The sequence below is a fragment of the Dendrobium catenatum genome, unplaced genomic scaffold, assembly GCF_001605985.2.
Source record: "Dendrobium catenatum unplaced genomic scaffold, ASM160598v2 fragScaff_scaffold_996, whole genome shotgun sequence".
Taxonomy (NCBI): domain Eukaryota; kingdom Viridiplantae; phylum Streptophyta; class Magnoliopsida; order Asparagales; family Orchidaceae; genus Dendrobium; species Dendrobium catenatum.
The window spans coordinates 5527-29005 of NW_021319458.1; the positions used below are offsets into that span (position 1 = coordinate 5527).

General features: G+C 35.3%; 1 protein-coding gene across 3 annotated transcripts; it reads right to left on the minus strand.

Moving 5' to 3' along the window:
• Positions 1 to 1447: 1447 nt before the first annotated feature.
• LOC110092668 (isoleucine--tRNA ligase, chloroplastic/mitochondrial) lies at positions 1448 to 22807 on the minus strand (the record flags this gene model as incomplete). Of its 3 annotated transcripts, XM_020817316.2 has the most annotated exon segments (11): positions 1448 to 1734; positions 1939 to 2170; positions 3710 to 3860; positions 5885 to 5992; positions 7272 to 7340; positions 7465 to 7577; positions 9900 to 9969; positions 17649 to 17750; positions 17866 to 18020; positions 18154 to 18313; positions 22587 to 22807. In XM_020817316.2, coding segments are annotated over 11 exon segments (1504 nt in total), but the record flags the coding sequence as incomplete, so codon positions are not given.
• Between the last annotated feature and the right edge of the window lie 672 nt (positions 22808 to 23479).

Consider the following 23479-nt stretch of genomic DNA (forward strand, 5'->3'; position numbering starts at 1 on the left):
AATGTATAGTTTTCATAGTAGACCTACCCAGCATGAATCCAAATTGATTTTGAGAAACACTGGTATCACGTCACAACCTATGCTCCATAACTCACTCCCATAGTTTTAAAGTATGACACGTTAACTAATTTCTCTATAATTCGCATAATTTTGTGCATCACCTTTATTTTTAAAAATAAGAATCAACACACTCATTCTTCACTCATCTGGCATCTTTTTAGTCTTCAAAATAATATTAAAAAGTTTAGCAAGCCAAAAAACTTCATCTCCTAAGCCCCTCTAACTTCGATTTTTCTAATACGTAGATAAAAATAAAAATCTTTATTTTCATTTAGGATGCTGAGGTCACTAAAGTCACTCGTATTCTCACAATCTTCTTTAAAAAGTTTTGAAAATATCTCATCCACCATTGTTGAATATCTTTTTCTAATAAAAGCATTTTTTTAATCTTCATCCTTAATATATTTCACTTGAACTAAATCCATACTACTATTTATTTGACTAACTTATACATATATCTTTTGTTTTCCTTAGTATCTAATCTATTATATAAATTATTAAAAGCTAAAAATATTTGCATCACATATTGCTTTCTTAGACTCCTTACGGGCCTCTGCTCATTAGTTTAGAGTTTGGTCTTATAATGCCCATTTGCAACTATATTGAATTCAACTTGGAACCTTGATGTTCCACCCTTATATTAAGTAGTATTAGAACCATGACTTTTGTTGCTTCAAGGGATTCGTGTTTCCCATAGTTCTTAGCAATTTCTAGATCAAGTTCAAGGACTTGTGAGTTGTGACTCCATGCAAGATCAACATGGTTAAGTAGGATTTTGGCACTTGACGGTGTTGAAATGCTTCTATTAACTAAGAAATGAAAACTGATTTTGAAGACCTTATGTGAGGCGGACATTGTTAAGTTCCCCATCCGAGTGAATTGTCCCATATTGAGAGTTAAGAAAATCAGTTATTAATACAATAATAGTGTCCGTGATCGAAGTATTAGAAAATTTCAAAAAAAAAAAAAGTCAGCATCCTTCACAGTAAATGAAATTCATTTATAAACAGCAACCTTCTATCAAAATTTGAAAGAGAATCACAGTTCTAAAGTCAAAACCTGTTCGTGCATGATAGATACCGTAACACCAACAAAAGGTTGCTAAAGGTAATATGCAAATCGAAGGCAATGAGGTCCAAAACAGTACCTGCGGAGGAATCCAATTCACCATGTTTATTGCATCCATAGCAGCCTGCCTGAACCCATCAACAGAAGCAAACCACTGTTCTGTAGCCCTAAATATTGTCGGTTTCTTTGTTCTCCAATCGTATGGGTACTTGTGTTCTATAGAAAGCATCAGATATCAACTTGAGGATATTAAACGACGCAAATTTCAGTCTTGAGTTCATAATAATAACCAAAGTTCCATCTTATAGTAAACACTTACTATAAGGTTCTTCTAAAAGAAGCGACATATTGTCATTAAGATACTCCACAACAGCAGCATTTCCATCCCCTAATACATTGAAGCCAATGAACTTCCCCGCTTCTTCAGTAAAATTTCCACTGTCATCAACAGGAGAAAGTATTGGCAGTCCATATTTTAAGCCAGTTATATAATCCTCCTGGCCATGGCCAGGGGCTGTATGAACAAGTCCAGTTCCTGACTCAGTGTTGATGTAGTCTCCCCCCATCACAACAGGGCATTCCTTTCCATCCAAAGGGTGAAGGTACCTATTATCATAGTTTGAAGTTTATGATAAGCATGACTGCATAAAATTTTCTATAGGCAAGAAAATCACTCAACTTCAAAACATTTCGAACCAAATAAGAAGCTGATCAAGATTAGGACAATAAAATTAGAAATGAAGGAAAAGATAAATACCAATCACATGAAGATGTTCATTAACCATATTAATGTTTTTTAGAAATTGAAACCTGCTGTTTTCTAGAGCTGCTCCAAGGAAAGTTTTCTTGATAACGAGCTTCACCCCCCACTTTGACTCAAGTGTAGGTACAAGATCTGATGCCACAATGATGAATGGCTTCTTTTCCTCATTTTTCAAAATTCTTCCTAAACCTGTTTGCTTTCCAGGAGATGACGATGGCTCCTCAAGGACTGACTGTACCTCGGCCACACCATAAATAAGCGAAGGATTTACTGCCACAGCTGCAACAATCGAAGGTCATGTTATTTCGAAAAGAAAAATAATCCCATTTCAAAAGAACAGATCAGATGAGTCAACAAGTGCAACAATGGAAGCAATAGAGGGAATATCCACGCCAACGGCATCACAAATTCCATTGACTAGTTAAACAAATTCATTTAATGCAATATTCAATTTCTACACTTCTTTAATTACAGTACTAGTTATCTACTCAATTGTCAATTATTCTTATGCATAAGAGAACACTAGATTGAAAATTTGTAAACATCTTATTGTAAACCCTTTGATGAAAAAGGATAAACTTTTTAGATTTGCAACTCAAGTCAATGTTTTTTTTCCCCTCCTTCCAAAGAAAATCAAATTAATAATTCTAAATATAAACTCAGTTATCTACTCAATCATCATCATCCCCTTCCATTCCCTCAACTCCTCAAGGTCGAAATAGATTAAGGTTTCCCAGAGAAGCATCAATGTTTGAAAAGATGCCTTGCAGTCAGTCCTGGCATGTGCATAGTAACTTTCTCCTATAAGCTTTTTATCTACATTTGTTTGAGACAAGCACAAGTGAATGCCACACTTTTTTCTCCATTTGCAGGACCAGGAATGCCACATTTACGAGCAGATTGGTAAGCTACTCATCTGCACAAGTATTGTTACAAGTAGTTTTGTAGCTCTCCAGTAAAACTAATATGTAATATATATCATAGTATCACTGATTATTTCTTTAATTAATTCAGGTTTTGTACTAGGCTTGATGTTGGTTTATAATAATGTTATAAATTCTTATTTATTGCAATGAAAAAAAAATTATAAGAGATGTTGACAACAAATATTTTGTCTACAAAATTTAACAAAAAAATAATTGTTGCCTGCAGTCATGATCAGAATCGCTACAACAAGATGGAACTGAGATCCTACTGGAGGATTAAACTGAGATTCTTACAACAGGTTCAACAGATATTCACAGCAAACAAAGCGATTAGATGCAAGCATGTAATACAAGCTCTATGCACTTGGAGAGGTAGCAAGGGGGTCAAGGATATGATAAGAAAGATGGAGAATGATGTTGGTTGTGGAGAGGATTAATTTATAGTTAATTTTAATTGTTTTTATTGACCAAAAAATAGAAACAATAGTTGTTCCAATCAAAAGTAAAAAAATCATATGATTTTTCATACCAAACTTTATTAACAATGTCTATTTTAATCAAAGGAAAAAGCATTTTTGCAAATTTCCTCATTAAACTAAATAAAATTAAATAAAAAATAACAAATTTTTGAAGGAAAAAATAACTTTTCTACTAATATGTTTTTTTTTAGGCTTGCCTGTCACAATATAGCAATATCACAATTTTGATTTGGGTAGGAACTCGGAATATACTTCATACTTCAGGGAATACTATCACAGAAGCTCCCCCATCTCTATGGAAGTAGAAGAAAGTTGATTTTGTGTCACACAGCACAACCAGTATTACCAAACAAACCCGCAATTAATTTCAACAAACAATGATTAGTTTCAATAAATTACCATGAAACTCTTACCTGCATTTGCTGGGATGGTCCAAGGAGTAGTTGTCCATATGGCCAAGCACAAATCTGGAAAAAATTCTTCCAAAATAACTTGAGAAGTAGGAGATGCACTAACCATCTTAAAAATAGCATATATGCTCTTAGATACATGAACATCCGGATACTGCAAAAATCGCATCATGATAGAAGGATTAAGATGGTACCAAACACAGCAACTTATAGATTGAAGAAACAAGCTTTAACTAGAAAAGAGATATGCCCGTAATGAAAAAACACACAAGTCTACAAAATAATGACTCAAATACACGAGTCCACAAGGAAAAGAGCCTAGCCAAACAGTTAAAATAGCAGGATTAAACTAGAAGTTAAAGAGAGATAAAGAAGCCCTTCGGCAATAGGGGAATGAGTGGTGTTAAGAAGGGAGTGTCAAGACGGCCATCAGGCCTGTAGTTCATGGAAGAATTCTACATAGGACTTCTCCTTTAAAAATCAATCTTCCAAGCAAAGAGATTACTTTAAAACTAGAATCAAATTGCTAAAGAATACATATATTATACTAGTAATAATACAGATGCAATTGGTGAACGTAGATTGAGTTGATTATGCTTATTTAATAAAGATGATAATCTTTCAGATATTATCTGTTCAAAATTTATAGTTTTTACTTTCTTTTTATTGTAAAATATAATAATAAATATTTTCGTTTATTGTTCATAATTTTAAAGACTTTTTTTTATTTTCTTTTCACAATTTTAAAGACTGTTTTGATAAGATGACAAAAAAATATAAACACTTTATATCTATAGAATTCAAAACTTCAACTAAGGAAAAACTCTTTATTTTGATTAGATTTAAAATATTTTAAATCCTTTCAATTAGGATTTTTTTATGTTTTTTCAGGATAGTCTTTGTTAATTGGAATTTTGCATAACATTGGGAACAGCTTATCTTAAGACATTCAAGTTAAAACAATAAAATATTAAATTGATATTATATTCATTCCTCATATAGAACATTGAAAATTGAAATAGGAAGACATAATGTGAATGTTAGTCTATCAAATGTTTGCTTATTCTAAAATATATTAAGAAGAACGAATTAAAATGTTCATCGTTCCTTCAAAAAAATTTCTTATATTTTTTTACAATATGAAAGTCATCATACATAAACAAGTGAACATTCAAACAAAAAAAAATGCATAAAAAAATAAAGGAAAACATAAATGTAAAGCTCTTGTTTACATTTCAAAATGATTGAATTGAAAAAAATAAAAAAACATGCAAATAAAAGAAAGAAAATGAAGATTAAAAAAAAGAGATATCAATACATTGATCATGAAAAGGTCATTCCATGATTGAGAGTCTCACTTGATGAAGATGCTTCAAAATACTCCCATGCATCAAAATCGGGTTATCATGAAAAATAAATCAGAATATTCCTTTGATTAGAATTATGAAAAAGAAAATAGGGATTTTATTGTTTGATGGATTAACTTCATTCATTATGGATACATCATAAGCAAATCGATATTTATATCAATTAAATTAAATCGTAGTCTAACTTCAGTCATGGTAGAAACAGGCCAGGGAAATCAGGATTTTGAAAGAAAATAAGAGAATAGATACATGACATGGTAAATTAGGATTTCATCCGAAGAAAAATTAAAGTGTAAATCAAAATTTTCCCAAAAAAAGGTCTGGATCTTTATTTGAAAATTGAAGTTTAAGATTTTATTTGGATGAAATCACATGCAGATTTTTAATAATAACATAGACAAACATTTTGAATAGTTATTTTTCTAAAGAAAAATCAAATGCAATGCTAAAATTAACATTTCAATACCATTGTTAGCTCTAAACAAACTGTAAATATATATTAGTGCAGTAATCCACACATCACTTTTTGATCAAATCAATCAAAGGTGCCACATTATGTACAGCTCCGAACTGTATATCATGCTCTTCAATAACTACAAATAATCACAACTATGATAATCAATTTTACAAAATCCTGGAGAGATTTGAACTAGTTCATACCAAGCAAAGGTAAGTTTTTTAGCAGGGGAGGAAAGTGTTTTTCTTTAATTTTGTTTGCAATGGTATATCACAAAAAAAAAAAAAATTTAGTTACCACATATATTTCAAACTTTACAAAGCACGATGATCAGAAAAAAACTATCAAATTTACCTCTAGCTCTGCCTCAGCAAGTGCCGTGCGGGAGGATGGACTCCAATGGACGGGCTTCCGACCCCTATAGATGTATCCTTTAGTGGCCATCTGGCCAAATACTTCTATCTAACATAGAAAACAAGTAGGAAGAACAATTTTTTTGCTTACAAGTATCAACCAAGATACAAAGAAAACATAAAATTGAGGTATGGGCTGCAAGCAAGCCAAAAGAATATTATAAATCATGAGCGAAAGCACATAAAAAACTTAAAAGGGAGTTAAGTCAATAAGACAATACAACAACATCAAGCCTTTATCCCACTACGTGGGGTCGGCTACATGAATCCTTTTTCTCCATTGTGTCCTATTAAAAGTCAAATTCTCATTTAAATCTAATAAAGAAAGGTCATTCCTAATATTTTCTAACCAAGTCTTTTTAGGTCTACCCCTACTTTTCTTAACACAAGTCAAATCTAATACCTCTACTCTCCTAACCGGATCATCGGAAGGCCGCCTTTTTATGTGACCAAACCATCTAAGGCGACTCTCTCTAATCTTATCTTCTACTGGAGCTACTCCAACCTTTTCATGTATATGCTCATTTCGTATCCAATCTCTAAGGGTAAAGCCACTCATCCACCTGAGCATCCTCATCTCTGTCACACTTAACTTAGTATTATGCTTCTCTTTTAATGGCCAACATTCGGCACCATAAAGCATTGCAGGCCTCACTACCATCTTATAGAATTTTCCCTTAAGTTTGAGGGGTACATTTCTATCACATAACAAGCCCGATGCATTCCTCCACTTCAACCATCCAACTTGAATTCTGCTGATAATATCCCCATCTATTTCACCATCACTCTAAACAATAGATCCAAGATATCTAAAACGTGTACTCTTATTAATGACTTGATCGCCCAAAGTCACAATCCCTTCACTAGGTCTATTACTACTAAAATTACACTCCATATATTCCGTTTTAGATCTACTCAAGCGAAAACCTTTAGACTCTAAGGTTGACCTCCATAATTCAAGTTTATCTTCAACTCCCTCTCTAGTCTTATCAACAAGAAGAATATCATCAACAAAAAGCATACACCAAGGTACATCCTCTTGCAAATGTCTAGTGAGAAAAATTAAAACAAAAACATCTAAGAGTTCTGGATGCCTACTTTGTGGCCCACTATATCCCATCATGAAAAAAGAAACAAAACTGAACATATGGGCCAGTTTAAGCAACATAAAATGCATTTACAGCTTGCTAAAAGAGATAACCTAGCTTAAACAATAAAAACATAAAGAAAGATCAAGCTCGCAACTTAACAGCTAATGAAACTTCTAGTGAAGGTACAGGAAATTACACAATGGAAAACAGGGAACCTTAATAAGCATCGCATCCAACCTGTGCAGCTTCATATTCTGGAGAAAGTGTTAAATAAGGATTGCTCCAGTCTGCCCACACCCCATAACGCTGCAAAAACCCATTTAAAAGCTAGATGTAAGCAGCACCAGAATGAGATAAGCACTTCAAAATATCAAGAGAATAAAGCCAAAAAAACAGATCCAAAATTTAATAAGCCTGGATAAGTTGAAACCTTAAAAGACTTCATTTGAACATCGACAGTCTCTTTTGCAAATTTAGCAGCACTTTCCCTCAATTTTAATGGTGTCAAGTCCTTTCGAGCAGCTTGATCCATCGACTGCAGTACTGTGATGTTTTACAAGAACATTAAATACACCAGTCAAGTGGTGCTCTAGCCCAACATATATCAGGTATATTGAAATTTGTTTAGGAACACAAAAAAATTTGCATAAAATATTTGAGAAACAAGAATTGTCATGGAGAATGAGACAATCAGAACAGCTTTCATTGTAATAAGACTTCAACAACAATATCAAAAGAACTCAAAGATTTTGCCCTATTTTAATGTGATCTATATTCTACTACTGAAAAAGGATCAAATGGTCAACAACTTTGGATTATACACATAATCTTTTTTTCAAGGATATGATCAATTGCGCAGGAACCTTTGGATCATTTTTACTATAATGAACACAAAAACATTCTATGAAGCAATCCTATAATAGTGGAGTATGCATACCGGATACAAACCAGATACTTGTTGCACTGAATTTAACAGTATATAATGCTGAATAACCATTTTGGGAAAAAAATTTAATACAATAAATACAACAAGCATCAATTTAAAATTCCCATAATGGATAATTGATATGTTTCTAACATAAATATATGACAGACAACAGTATATTGTTAAGCTTACAGGATAACTACTATATATTGCTTTCTATTTCTGTTCTCTAAAAAGAGTAGAACCATGCATCTATTGAAAGTATAGATGCATGAGGGTAAAGCTATATTCTTTTTTTTTATATTGTGTTTACAGGCGTGCATCAGCATGGATGGATAGCTTGACCTGTATGCACCTGTCTAATAGTACAATGATATACATGCATGTACATTGTATCTATACATAAGTATAGTACATGAATATGCATGCATCCATTTATATACAAAAGATCGCCATGTCCATGATCTCTATTAAAGCAGGAACACTTGCACTATATTTAACCAAGAAATTGACTTTTGATCTTACTATTAACCACATTGCATGAGTTTGTGTGACCAACATAGCCATATGAATTGTTGCTTTCATACAGATTGATATCTATTATCAAATATAACTCCTCAAATCATAAGATTAAAATTGGATCCTGCTAGACCGGTCCGCACGGGACCGGCATTTCGCAATAGAGGCGGGATCTCCGCCTCCTGCGGAGATCAGGCAACGCCCAATCGGAGCCTTTTAGGAAGGATTTTTGAGGGTTTTGAGAGAAAAATTTGAATGTAGGGACTGTTTAGGGATTTCCTTTTGATTTGTATGCATTAAATATTTGGTTTTCCTAGGGTTAGGGCATCTTGAATTTGTATGAAATTTGAGATATCATAGATTTAGGTTTCCTTTGGGCTCTAGTGGCGTCTAGAGATTTGGGAGAGATCGATCCTCCTCTCGAATAGAGGATCAAGTATATCTTGATATTTTCCGTTTCGCTTTCATCAAGTAATACAAATTATCTACTGTTTTTGTGATTTTGTGCGGATTTTTGTGAAGAATTCTCGCTGTTTTTAGAAGATTGATAGGAAATACTTGCAATCTACAAGTGTTTTCTATCAGATCCATAAGCACAAACAGCACGCATATGCCACTAAAAAAATGATGCTTGGTAATCTCTAGTATGTGCTGAATCTACATCAAAACCAACTATAATATGTTTATTCAAAGTCAAATCACTTAGTTCAGCCAAAAGAAGGTATAAAGTCCAACCTTTAGGAAACGAAATGGAAAGCAAAAGAGCGAATATTACCTAACAAGGGAGAAGAACAAGAAACAGATTAGATAGCAAAAAGTGTGAAGCATCATCCACGTGAAAAACAACTTGAGCATATCCTTGGCAATAAAATTCCCTTTCTAGATGTATTAGACTAAAACCTCCTCCCTAAGCTTTATTGTGTAGCAGTAGAATAGATTTTTACAGACTTAAAGTCAATCACTTTCAATTATATGATAACATTAGTGTGAATCTTCCTTCTATCTCAAGATTCTTCTTATTATCGATATTATAAAACCCATCAAGCAACTTGATTATGTGATAATAGTGGTACTATTAATGCTACAAGTCCCAAACCATAGGCACATGCTTGTGCATTCAGCACAGCACAAAAAACTTTGCACAAGGCAAATATGCAAGATGAGCACATATTAATAGGCATATTTGTGCAATATATCAATATTTGTGTATTATACCACCTACAAAATCATCATGAAATGGTCATAGTAAAGGCGATGCCAATGGTTTTCAAGATGGTTAGCCTGCCTGACTAAAACCATAAATACAACCACAGAATAAAATAAATTAGATTTACCAGGGATCGAATCATATTTTTATTGGCCAAATATTCTCCACAAAACACTTTTATAAAAAATAGTACTAAATATAAAAGGATACATGCCTTTTAACTCTATTGGAAGGCCGTGGCAATCCCAACCAGGAACAAACTGAACTTTATAATTTTGAAAAAGCTGCATGAAGACACCACTATTAGTCACACTATGACATCATAAGAGACGCATAAAAATTGCCAACATCAAATGAGCCATGTTTAGGCAGCAATAAGAAAATTATAATTATCAAAATAAGAGAACTATAGTATCAGACAGAGATTCTGAAGTGTCACAAAAAAACAAGAAAGTTGATAGGAAATAAATGCACGTATAATCAAATTAGCAAACCACAATGGAAAATTGGGACGAAAAACAAACCTCAAAAATTTTTATTGCAGGAAATATGAAAGAAAATAGCAAGATACAATTGGATCTTCAATTGGAGAGGAAGATCCGGCTCTCCCAAATCTCTAGATACCGCTAGAGCCCAAAATACCTTAGAACAATCTAAAATTTAGCAAACATCAGATAACCTAATCATAGGTTTACAATACTAGTTAAAGCATACAAAATAAGCAAAATAGCCCAAAAAGCTCTCCTAATTTGAATTTCCCTCTTAATCCCCCCTTTAATTTCCTATTTTAATTATTGTTGGGCTTTTGGACCCTACCCCAAAGGGGGGCCGAACTATGCTGGGCGAAACAAGAGTTTCGCCTCCTGCTGTATACCTGGACCGGTCCAGGGACCGATCTAACAATACCCCCTCCCAAAGACTCACATTGTCCTCAAGGTGAAAAGACGGGAACTGATGCTTCACCCTCTGGTATGGCTTCCGGTGGCGTCATAGCCGGGTAAGTTCTTCCATTTGATCATCACTTCCTTGATCCCTCCTCCCTGTCGTACCCCTTTTAGCTCCAATGGTTCCAACACCATCTCCAAATCCTCAGTCAGTGTCACCGGTAACTCTGAACCAACTGCATGATCTCTTATAGCTCTTCTCAACTATGAGACGTGAAACACTGGATATATGGTAGTGGTCAGGGGTAACCTCAAACGATAAGTCATTGCTCAAATCCTCTCCAATATCTCATAAGGGCCAACATATCTTGGAGCCAGCTTCTCATTCCTTCTGTTAACTACTATCCTCTATCTGTAGGGTTGAAGCTTCACTTTCAAAATGGATGTCCTTCTTGCGCCCATCCATCTGCTTCTTCATAATCTGTTGAGCGCTCAACAAGTGCCTTTTCAATTTATCCAACACCATATCCCTCTCCTCCAAGTATTGCTCTACTGAAGAAACTAGTGTGCTACTCTACCCAAAGTGCACCAAATGAGGCGGGTCTCTTCTGTACAATACTTTGAAAGGGGTCATCTGGGAAGCCGAATAATACAAAGTGTTTTACAAGTACTCCACCCATGCTAGCCACTTGTCCCACAATCGATGTGTCTCTAAAGAAAAACATCGCATGTGTGTCTCCAGGCTCATGTTTACCACCTCCGTTTGTCCATCTGTCTGGGGGTGATAAGCGGTGCTCCTCTTTAGCACTATCCCCTACAGCCTGAACAACTCTCTCCAAAAATGACTGAGGAATACCTTATCTCGGTCAGACACTATAGACTCTGGTATCTTATGTAGTCTAACCACCTCTCTGATGAACGTTGTTACCACTGTCACTACCATGTAAGGGGTCGTAGAGGAATGAAATGAGTATACTTTCTCAATCTATCAACCACTACTAAAATCACTGTAAACCCCTCAAATCAAGATAACTCGACTATAAAATCCGTAGTGACCTCCTCCCCCACTCTATATGGAAGAGCCAGGGGTTGAAGTAATCCCCATGAAGTCATAGCCATGTATTTGTTCCTATGGCATACCTCACACCTAGCCACCATCTCCTCCACATTCTTGTGCATTCCCTTCCAATACAACTTTGTTTCCAATCTCTTGTATATCTTCTGCACACCTGAATGACCTCCAATAGCACTCCCATTGAGCTCTTGTAGCACATGGGGAATATGGACCGAGGTCCGTGGCAGCACAAAACTCCCCTGATATAGCAATCTCTCCCCTTCTAAGGAATAGCCAGGGTGGTCATTCTCATCCCTCAGTAGATATGTTTTAATCCTTCCCAGCTCTTCATCATACACACTCCCCTCTTTAATAGCCCCCCAATCCAGCATCAGTTGCATCAATATGACTAACTCCTGGAGTTCCCCCACACATCTAGACAAAGCATAAGCCGCCTTGTTCTCTAATCCTGATATATATTGAATTTCAAAATCATAGTCCAACAACTTTGACAGTCATCTCTAATGCTCCTCGGTCACCATCCTCTGCTCCAACAGGTACTTCAAGCTCCTTTGGTCCTGCTTGACAATAAAATGTTGACCCAACATATAAGGTCATCATTTCTGAATAGCTAACACAATGGTCATTAGCTCCCTCTCATAAACTAACTTCAACCTAACTCTGGCTATCAACATCTGGCTGAAGTAAGCTATGGGCATGAGATTCTGCATAAGCACTACCCCCAATCCATACACTAATGCATCAATCTCTACCACGAAAATCTAACTGAAATTCAGTAGGGTCAGTACCTATATTGTGGTCATAACCTTCTGCAATTTCTCAAAGACCTGGGTAGTTGCCTCTCCCTATAAGAAGCTATCCTTCTTCAATTGTTCTATCAATGGCCAGGCTATAGTGTTGTCATCACCTCACAAATCTTCTGTAATACTCAGTGAACCCTAGGAAACCCCTCGACTCCCTCAGATTCATTGGCATAAGTCATTTCAGTATTACCTCAAAATTGGCCTGATATGCAGCCACCCTCTCCCGCGATACCACATGCCCAAAGCACTCCACAATGGCCTATGCAAAACAATACTTCTTCAATTTGGCCCTTAGTTGATGCTCCTGTAACACCTCTAAGATCACCCTTAAATGCTCCAAATGCTCTTCAGTTAACTTGTTGTAGACCCGGATGTCATTAAAGAAAACCAGTACAAACTTCCAGAGGTATGGTCAGAACACTCTATTCATGGACTGGAAAGTAACAAGGGCATTGTTGAGGCTAAATAGCATCACTAAGAACTCATAGTGTCCCTCATGTGTCATTAATGCAGTCTTCAGGATATCCTCCTCTCATCCTGATATGATGGTACCCAGACTTCAGATCCATCTTTGTAAACACCACTGCTCCACACAGCTCATTTATCACCATAATGAGAAATTTTTCTGGTATAGTCTCCTTATTTAGGGCTCAGTAGTCCACACAAAATCTCTGGCTCACACCCTTCTTGACCAGTAAGATTGGGCTAGAAAAAGGACTTACACTTGGTCTGATGATCCCTGTCTCGAACATCTCTCAAATCAGCTTCTCAATATCATCATTCTAAATTTGAGGGTAACGGTAAGGCCTGACAATAATCAGTAACACCCCCTCCCTCGGGGTGATGGCGTGAACTTGCTCCCTCAGTGATGGCAATACTTGAGGTGGCTGAAAGATCTCACTGAACTATTGTATAAGTGGTTGTATTGTAGGAGGAATGTCTCCCCTCTCCTCCAATATGATCCCCTCTAAGCTCTGTAGTTTCACTAGAAATCCTCCTCCCACCTCCTGTATGGCCCTCACCATGGCCTTGGATAACCCTACATCACCCATAATCATCACCCTTATTCCTTCACCATCAGCTTCATCATCAGCGCTCCCCAATTAACCATGAGATCCCCCAAGGTATGTGGGCACTTCATCTCCAGGATGACATCAGTGCTCCCTAACTCCAATGAAAAAAAATTACTCCCTCACCTAGACCCCTTGTATGGTCATAATCACTCCCATACACACTCCTCTCCCCGTCTCCACCTTCCCCGCGCCCATTATCACTCAACAACACCCTGTGTTTACCAATTGGTCTACGACCTGGGTGGAGAGGAAATTGTGGGTCGCCCCACTGTCTATCAGCATCACCACCCCCTGACTCCTCTTTCTACTTTCTAATTTCATGGTGTGATTTGGAGTGAATCTCACCACTGAGTTAAAGGAGACATCTGTCATGTCCATATGCAGCTCTTTGTCCACTAACAATGCCTCACTCCCACCTCCCTCCTTAGCTTCCTCATCATCACAGACAGTGAGAACCTGAAGAGTTAGGTCCTTACACCTATACCCTGATGTATATCTCTCATCATATTTGAAGCACAATCTCTTAACCCTCTTCTCTTACAACTCCTTCTCAATGAACTTAATGAAATTTACCCAGATTCCACCTCCTACAGGCTTCTCCCTTGGGGTCTCTTGAAGGCTACCTGGTATCTTCCCCTTTGATGCATAAAAAGTGGTGGTCATCATGTACAAACCTCCTGAGCTATTGTCTCTAGTGTCTATCTTCAGGTGCTTCTGGTCCTCCACTAATTGTGCTATCTCCATAGCCTCTTCTAATTCATGAGGCCTCACCACTTTAACTGCAACCCGGATCTCTAATTTGAGCCCTTCCATGAAGTTCCCCTCAAGCACAATCTCAGAAAGCCAATCCAATAGGCTAGGAAGGTACTCAAACCTCTCACGATACTATACCACTGAGCCTTCCTGCGTCAGGGCGAAAAACTGCTCATAAGAGTCCTTTCCCCTGTTGGTTCGTAAACATTACAACATGCTGTCCTTGAACTACCTCCAGCTCCAAATGTACTGCCTCATATCTCTCCACTCGTACCAAGCCAAAGTCTTCCCCTCCAAACATAGGCCAGTTGTCATACACTCCTCCTCCACCAACCCATTGACGGCGATATACCTCTCCACCTTATAGATCCACCCATGAGAATCCTCTCCCTAAAAGATAGGCATCTTCAGTTTCTTTACCCTCGAATCTCCTCCGTTCCCCCTGAATCCTCCATAACCTCCCATTCTCTGAGGGGGTGGTTCCCCCTTAGTGTCTTGATTCTCCCTTCTACGCTCGTACCAGACCCTTCTTCGAAATCCCCCCTCTTCTTGCAAAAACAACACCTCTTCGCTCATACCAATCACTCATCTCCTCCCTAGAAATAGGCTCTATGGGAGTCATTCCACATTCTCCCTCCAAAATCTCCACCTCTTGATTTTCCCCTCTCCTTATCGAACTAGAGTTTCCACCCCTTCCTTAGCCATCGATAGCTCCCCTCACCTCCAACGATGTTGTTTTGGGTAGGGAAAAGCAACTTCCTCAACATTTTTCCACCACAACAAGCTTTTCATCCATCTTTTTATGGACAGATGAAAATTCATTTTCGAACTCCATAATCTTTTCCACAAAATTTGATTTCAGTTAGTCTATCTCTCCTTCCAATACTTCTACTTTTCTTCAGACCATAGGTCCCTGAATCGATGCTCTGGTATAAATTTGATAGGAAATAGATGCACTTATAACCAAATCAGCAAGCTGCAATGGAAAATTGGTACGAAGAAAACACCTCGAAATTTTTTATTGTAGGAAATATGAAAGAAAATAGCAAGATACAGTTGGATCTTCAATTGGAGAGGAAGATCCGGCTCTCCCAAATCTCTATATGCCGCTAGAACCCAAAACACCGTAGAACAATCTCAAATTCAGCAAATATCAGATAACATAACCCTAGCATTACCATACTACTTAAAGCATACAAAATCAGCAAAATACCCAAAATAACCCTCCTAATTTGAATTTCCCTCCTAATCCCCCCTTTAATTTCTTGTCTTAATTATTGCAGGGTTGCTGAACCCCACCCAAAGGGAGGCCGAACTATGTTGGGCAGGCAAGAGTTCTGCCTCTTTCTGTGTACCTGGAACGGTCCAGAGACCAGTCTAACATAAGTCAATCCCACATCTCAAACAAAGAATAAAAGGAAAGGAACAAAGTGCAATGGCATGATTGAAATATTCACATTCAATAATTCTAGAAAACAGGAGCTTCTTAAAGATGCCTTTAACGAGATGAGAAAAGGCTGACCAAATCCGTTCAGCACAAGCACTTCTACATAATGGCTGCAGCAAAAAGATAGCTAATAAGCTCAAGTAAAGTATGATTTAATAGCACAAGTCAGGAACCATAAGGAGATAGCCTAAGACAAGATAAAACTTGCTCCACTTTACTGTGTAATAAAAATTTTAAGATAGACAATTACTGCTAAATTCAAGTCTTCAACTCATGTTAGCATCCATACAACAACAACAAGCCTTTATCCCACTATGTGGGGTCGGCTACATGAATCATCTTTCTCCATTGTGTTCTGTTAAAGGTCAAATTCTCATCTAAATCTAATAAAGAAAGGTCATTTCTAATATTTTCTAACCAAGCCTTTTTAGGTATACATCTATCATTCTTAACATAAGTTAAATATAATACATCTACTTTTCTAACCGAGTCATCAGAAGGCCGCCGTTTTATGTGACCAAACCATCTAAGGCAACTCTCTCTAATCTTATCTTCCACTAGAGCTACCCCAACCTTTTCATGTATATGCTCATTTCAGATTGCTATCCCCCTGTGCCTCTCCCTCGCTCTATCTATATGAGCTGTGCACCATCTACGGTGATTACAATACACTGAAATTGGTCATGTTAGCATCCATGTTCAAAAAAAAAAACAAACTCATATTAGCATCTAACAACATGAAATTTCACGGAAAAAATGAACTTATCCGAGCATGCTTTATGTTATGGAAAGTCCTATTGATGAACCAGTAAAGAAAGCAGGAGGAGATGCAAAGCTACCAGTCTACCAAGCAAGAGAGGGTATGAAAAGGTTTGTACGAGGGAAAGATGGGGATGAGAGAGATGGGCACAAAGGATAGGGTTGTCTGTATTTTGGGAAAATAAGGAAAAGATTGATGAGTGTTGTGTGTGTTCTGGGAAAAGAAGGAGAAGACTGATAAGTGTAAAGTGAGGATGGTAGATTTTCAGATTATTATTGTCAAGACAATTGCTGAGGTATTTGATATCAAACAGCTTAGAAGAGAATAAAATCTCAATTAGCTTGGGCAAAAAGTAATGCGAAAGAAAATGGAAATTATAATGCAGTAAGATATGTGAATTCATCAACGAAAACAACCACCATCACATTATTTCATATTTCCTGGATGTGCTCGAAAAACCACTTTTGTATACTACTTACAGTTAAGAATTGCATTTGGTACTGGTTCTAAGTAATCTATTTGAACAAATAATCAAGTTAAGGGAGCCACATCAAAGGGCAATAGTCAAAGCATCGAACCAGGCTTAAGACAATTTTGTTGGTTAGATTTTAAACTTAAATGCCAAACATGAGAGAAACAAGCAAAAGTGGGAGAAAATATGATTTTCCCAACCCACAGCTTGTAAATTATGAGCTTTACTCTGCCTCATCATCTGTTATTCGATCAAATTAGAAAGCTCCAATGGACTTATAATTTCCACATCTGAAGCTTATAGCATCTCTTTACACTTTTTGTGGTTTGGAATTTAAGTTAATTTTATTTATCATCGTTCAATTTTCCGACCAGTAAGTATTCTTATTACCATCTTCTCCCTTCAATTTTCAACTCTTAGATATAATATTTCAATAACTTTTTTTTCTGACCATTTCTTAACTTTTTCTACAGCCTCGTCCCTCCAGCTAAAAGAAAGAAGCTTCCGCTTCTTGAAACATCGATTTAAAACAGAAATTTGATGTAATTCAGTCAGAACATAATATGCAATATGCAAATCAGTTAAGCCCTTATAACAAGCACCATAAACACACAAATAAGGACAGTTGCCTATTTGAGCACTAACCCCCCATAGTTGTAACATACTCATGAATTGCGGCGTGGAAAGAAAAATCACCTTATACCGATTAATAATATCCTTCAAAATCTTGTTCAGAGCATGTCCCATGTGCAACTTTCCATTAGCATAAGGCGGTCCATCATGCAAAATGAAAGTTACCTGCCAAAAACTTGTTCAAACAAAAAAATTCAAGCGCCTGCTTCCAAATGTGTCATCATATGTCAAACAAAGAGAGATAAATTATCAAATATAATTGCAAAGAAACAAAACACACCCCTGTATTCCTATCCACAACCCGCTTGAAGACCTCATTGTCCTCCCATATTTTTTGAATCTCAGGCTCCCTCACAATCGAATTTGCCCGCAAGCCAAAATTGGTTTTTGGAAGATCGATAGTGTGCTTGTACGTTTCCACAACTTGCGTTGATCCTTACATGAAAACCAAAAAATAAGATGAACCATAAACCAATAGCCTCATATTATAATAATATTTAAGTATTTTATTTATCATGATAGGTAATCATGTTTTATGCCAAAAACTAATTAAAAAGTAAATGCATACCTTTGGATGACTTCTTCGCCGACATTGCTAGTCCGTGAGCCCTCTGCTTCAAATTAGAAGTGAAAAACTCTCTAAACTCAATTTGAAAAAGCCCAGGGGATAAAAGTAGTCTCAAAGACGAAGTTTTGTCGAGGGATAATTGATTTCTTCGAGATAATGCCTAGAAAAACAAAAAACAAGTTAAAAATTGAGTAGCATCAACATCATCATTACCTATATCCCAACTACTTGAGGTTGGCTAAAAATGAGCTATTTAAGTTGCTTAAGTAATAGCCAAATAATGTGGGGAAAAACATGATAAGATTACAAAATAAAGGAACATGAGTCATTTAGTTTTGACATTACTCAGAGCTAATAAGGATGCAATGTACATGTTTAAGAGAGAAGAAGACTTTAAGTATGATCTCAGTCTAACTAATTTTATATGGGATGGCCATAGAGCTAATTAGTGGAGGAATAAGTAAGGGTGCAAATAAATGTAACATTTCCGTATTTATTCAGTATTTGTATAATCATAAGAACTAATAAATAACCATATATGTGACTTTAATCCTCATTGTGCTAAAGAACTATGTTACTTAAGAGTTGTCAATATGGATTGTTATTTTACTCATTATTATGATTCATTATTTGTTTATTTATTTATTTAAATAAACTAAACATTTAACTAAAATACCCTAAATTACCAAAATGCCACCTATTTTACCTGCAATTATCACAACACCCACTAAATTTTTATTTTCCATTGTACCCTTACACATGGAAGAAGTTATTGAATTCTTATGAAAATGGGGTAGTTTAGTGGAAAATAAAGTGGAGAGGATTTAAGGAAAAGAGGGGAGAGAAAGCTTCATTTCTCGTGAAATTTAGAATAAAAGGGCGAGTGATGGGAACGAGGAGAAGATAAAACCCTTAAAGAGAGAATTTGTGAAAAAGAAATTCAAGGATTTCATCCTAGATTGACCGTTATCTAGGTAGAACACATTTAACCTACCCTACCCTAGGAGGAAAATTTAAATTTCTTGATTGCATGTTTTGTTGATTTTGATAATGTAGTTCCCTTATGGGTGATGTAATAAAATGTTAATATGAAAATGATGACCTTCATGTTGATATATGCTTGATTCTATGGCATATACAATAATTTCCAGTGCTTCCCCTTTGATTTTAATTTATGGAAGCTTGAATTTTAAGCTTTTATGACTTAAGTGTGGTCTATTGTATAAATTTGCCACATTATCTTATCTACTTGATACTCCTTGTACATGGTTGTATAGTGATGAGCCTTTATGAAATGTAATCTTTATATTAATGCAATATACTTATATATTTAATGTAAAAGAGAGCAAGAGGACAATTTGATGAATTTATCAATTGATTGTAAGAGAGAGCATGCGGAAAAGCTCTCTGAACCAGTGTATAGCGAAGATTTTACACACACATAAGTTTAGGAATATTGTGTAGCCGACGGAGTATTTATTAGAAGGTATCATATCGATTCTACAGTGACTAGGATGACGGTCCTAGTAAATGATAGGGAACGCCAGGTGTGCAACTATGATTTGAAAGGTGATGCATCCTATATGAGTGAAGATGTGTCCATAAGATCCGTATAGTTGATTGTATGATATGAAGTGAAGGATTTCACTTATGATGTTCTCATATTATTTTATTGATCTTATGATATAATTATAAAAATTGTGCATAAATATGTGAATTAATGACATTGACATGGACACAATGTTAAGATTGGCATTGATATGATCAAGATATTACATGACCCTGGCATTCATGATCCATGGCTTGACACGTTCATATGTTTGTGATTGTTATATGATAATGAATAAATAAATAGATGCCAGCTATTATGTATATTGTTGTACTCTATGGAATTGAATCATACATTAGTGATTGAGAATTGTACTGGGCTTTTTGCTCACCATTATGTACTATGTGTATGTTTGCTTTCAAGAAAGGTTAAAGGCCCTAGCAAATGAGTAACTAAAGTGATATATTGATCAAATTGCCCTTGGTTGAGGTACAATGTCATTTGAATGATCTTTTGTAATATGCATGAAATGATGTAAAAAGAGATGCATATTTTGTGTGTACTTCATTAAACAATAATGAAAGTTCATCTTTTTATGTTTAATAGATCTATGTATGTTAAATGATTGGTCCATGTGAATATGATAATGCTAATATTAATGATAATGAAAATTGAAGTGTATATATGATGATGATCATGTAGTATTATGTTGGAAGTTTACCCCTTCGTCACATCCCATTCAATGTGGTCCGTCACAATTTGAGAGCTACCTCAGGTCAATAAATAGCTACATACCCATTCAGTTGAGATTTATTTAAGTTCATTCACTTAGATAATTGTAACTACAATGAACCTGATTTATGAAGCTTCGTATATAAATAAATAAGCCTAAACATTAATGTGTTCGTCCATTTATGTTTGAAAATATTTACTTTTTTTTTTTAAAGGTAGCTAAATATAAGTTATATTAAAAGCTAATATATAATGCTCATTAAGACACTTATATAATTTGTTCCAATAAGTTGTAAACTTGCCTATGTCCTATAAACTAGTGAAATATATTAATATAGGCATGAATAAGATGGAAGCTTGATAGTGAAATATATTAAAATTTTGGATTTAATTCCATCTTTATTTTTAATCAATATTTGAATTACAAATAGAAAAAATATACTAAAGGAATTATAACAATTTTTTTATGCAACTATGCAGCTGTTATATTTATAATAAGGATATATTTTTAAACAAAAGCATCTCAAATATAACTAATCGAGTTAGATTAAAGGACAATTTCAACTCAAGTTCACTAACCAAGTAAATAGCTAGCACAAGAATTTAAACCTTGGTTCATATTCAAGCTCAACTTAAACTCTATGAAGACTTTAAAAAAAAGTACGAGGAGAGCATTCCAAAGCTTGGCTCAAGTTATTTAAAGCTTCATAGTTATGTTAGCAAGCAATGGTGTTTGTTTCATCTCTTTTTCTTATTTCTCTTTTGGGGAATTTGTAAGTTTAATGTGTATCATAAAGAAGGCTCAAAAACAAATTTAATTTGAATCAAAATAAAAACAATCAAACAATACTCGAATCATATCAAAATTCAAGTTGAATTGTTTTCAACCCATTTTCAATCTCAAAGTCGGCAAGTTCCAATTTAAATACTTCATTACTTTCTTTTTCTTTTTCTTTTTTACTTGGGCAAACTCATTGCTATAAATGAGGCCTTAAAATGAATCAAGTCAGCTCCAATATGATTCAAGTATATCCTTGCGTTAGACTAGAATCATGTTAGATTTGATCATTTTCAATATGAAAATTCAAGATCATCGACTTACCTCCTAAGACAAACCATGCATGCAGACCAAGTTGATGGAAATTGGAAAATTGGATCATTCATCCTTGGCTTCAGTAGCACTATGAACTAGAGTTTAGAGTTTCGGAATTCAAAATTCATGACCATTAAAAAAGGCAAGCTGATTTTCCACTAAACTCATTCCACAAGAAAGCTTGATGTCATCCTCATTTCCTTTCTTTCCAACAATTAGATGTCTAAGGCTCTATTTGATTTTAAAGAATTGAAAGAGAGGAAACGACAAGAAATGAGAATGAAAATGGTAAAGGAATATAACTGAAATTAGTTTTTCACCCGCTTGCTTGTATGGTTAAGGAGAAATTCAGTAAAATTTATTTTATTTCTCATTTTATTTGGTTAATAAGAAATTGAGTTTTTGTTTCATGTGAGTTGCTATGATGAAAATATAAATATTTCTTCCTCACTAAAGTTGCATAGGGAATTGTAAATTAAAAAAAAACATTTGTTATTGTTTCCTTATAAAACCCACAATTACATATGAATTACATCAGAAACAAACATCCAAAATGAAATTATAAATAATATGCATATGCATTTTCTCCAGTTCCTTCAAATTTAACATATCCTGACAGGAAAAAGTAATTGGGTAAGTGATTGAGTATTGTCTTCGCTTCTTCTTACCTTGCCACTACAAATAAACTTGATTGCTTCTTCATGGTAAAACACAAATTAATATTTCTTTCTCTTTTCTTCTATTTCGACTCTCAATCAAGAAAGGTAACTTTTTTACATGTCCCTCGTAAGACTCACAACTAGGATTAAAAAATCTAAATTATTTCTCCTCTTCTTTTGTATCACCCCCAAATCATTTACCTTCTTCCCTAAACTGCAGCCAGACTGTTAAAAATCATGAACTTTTTATTTTTTTTGTGCGCAAAAAGAGAATAATGGGAAAGCTTTTGCCTTCAGTGGGTTCCCAGCAGAAGCACACTGAGGGGGTAGAATCGCCGGAGACAGAGAAGGGATGATGTGGGAGATTAAGTTTGAGAGGCCAAGTGAGAGAGTAGCTGACCAATGGACGAACGCGGGGTGTCAGCGACGAGAAGAAAGGAGGGACTGTGGCAACCATCAGCGAAAAATGGACGGTAACGGCGGCGGATGCAGAGAGACGGCCTTGGTGGTTGTGGCGCCGTAGGTGTTTTCGAGTATGCGCCGCGTCGTCGGAGGGCTTGGGTAATGGACGGGTCCGAGCGGATGTGGAGGGAGGGGCTATTCTTGGCCTTTTCGTTTTAGTTTTTATCTATAGAAATTTTATATTTAAATCGGAAATTTTGTTTATTAAACATATAAATTTTGTAACATACATGTAAATCCTCTTTTTATCTGAGCATAATAGCTAAAGTGTAATCTTTTTTTAATTGAATTCATATCAATTCATTTACTTTATGATATTTAAATATTTTATTTTATCAAAATAAACATTTCTATGATAAAAATATAGAATTAATATGTTTATTAATTAAGTAAATTTAATGTTTAATTAATCATAATAATTGGGCTAAAATATTTTAATGTTTCATTTGAGATGATTTTTTTTATTGATTCTTAAAATAAACTTTTAGTAAAAAATTATGTTTTAAGAAGCAATAAAAAACCAACTCAAATGAAAAATCTCCGAAAGATTTTTTTCTTTTTTTATTTGTTGGTATAATCTTTTCTTTTTATCAATTAACCTAAAATCAATTATTAACAATGTAATACAAATATATTTTTTAATTAAAATGGGTTATTATATCGGGTTTGAGTTGTTAGCGGGTCGGATTTGGGTCCACTTTTGGCCCATTTATAAAATAGGTCGGATTCAGGTTGACCAAATTCTAATCGAGTCAAATTTGGATCAGATACGAATTCTGACATGTTGACTTGTCTTGACATCCCTATTCATAATAATAAAATTTGAAGAAA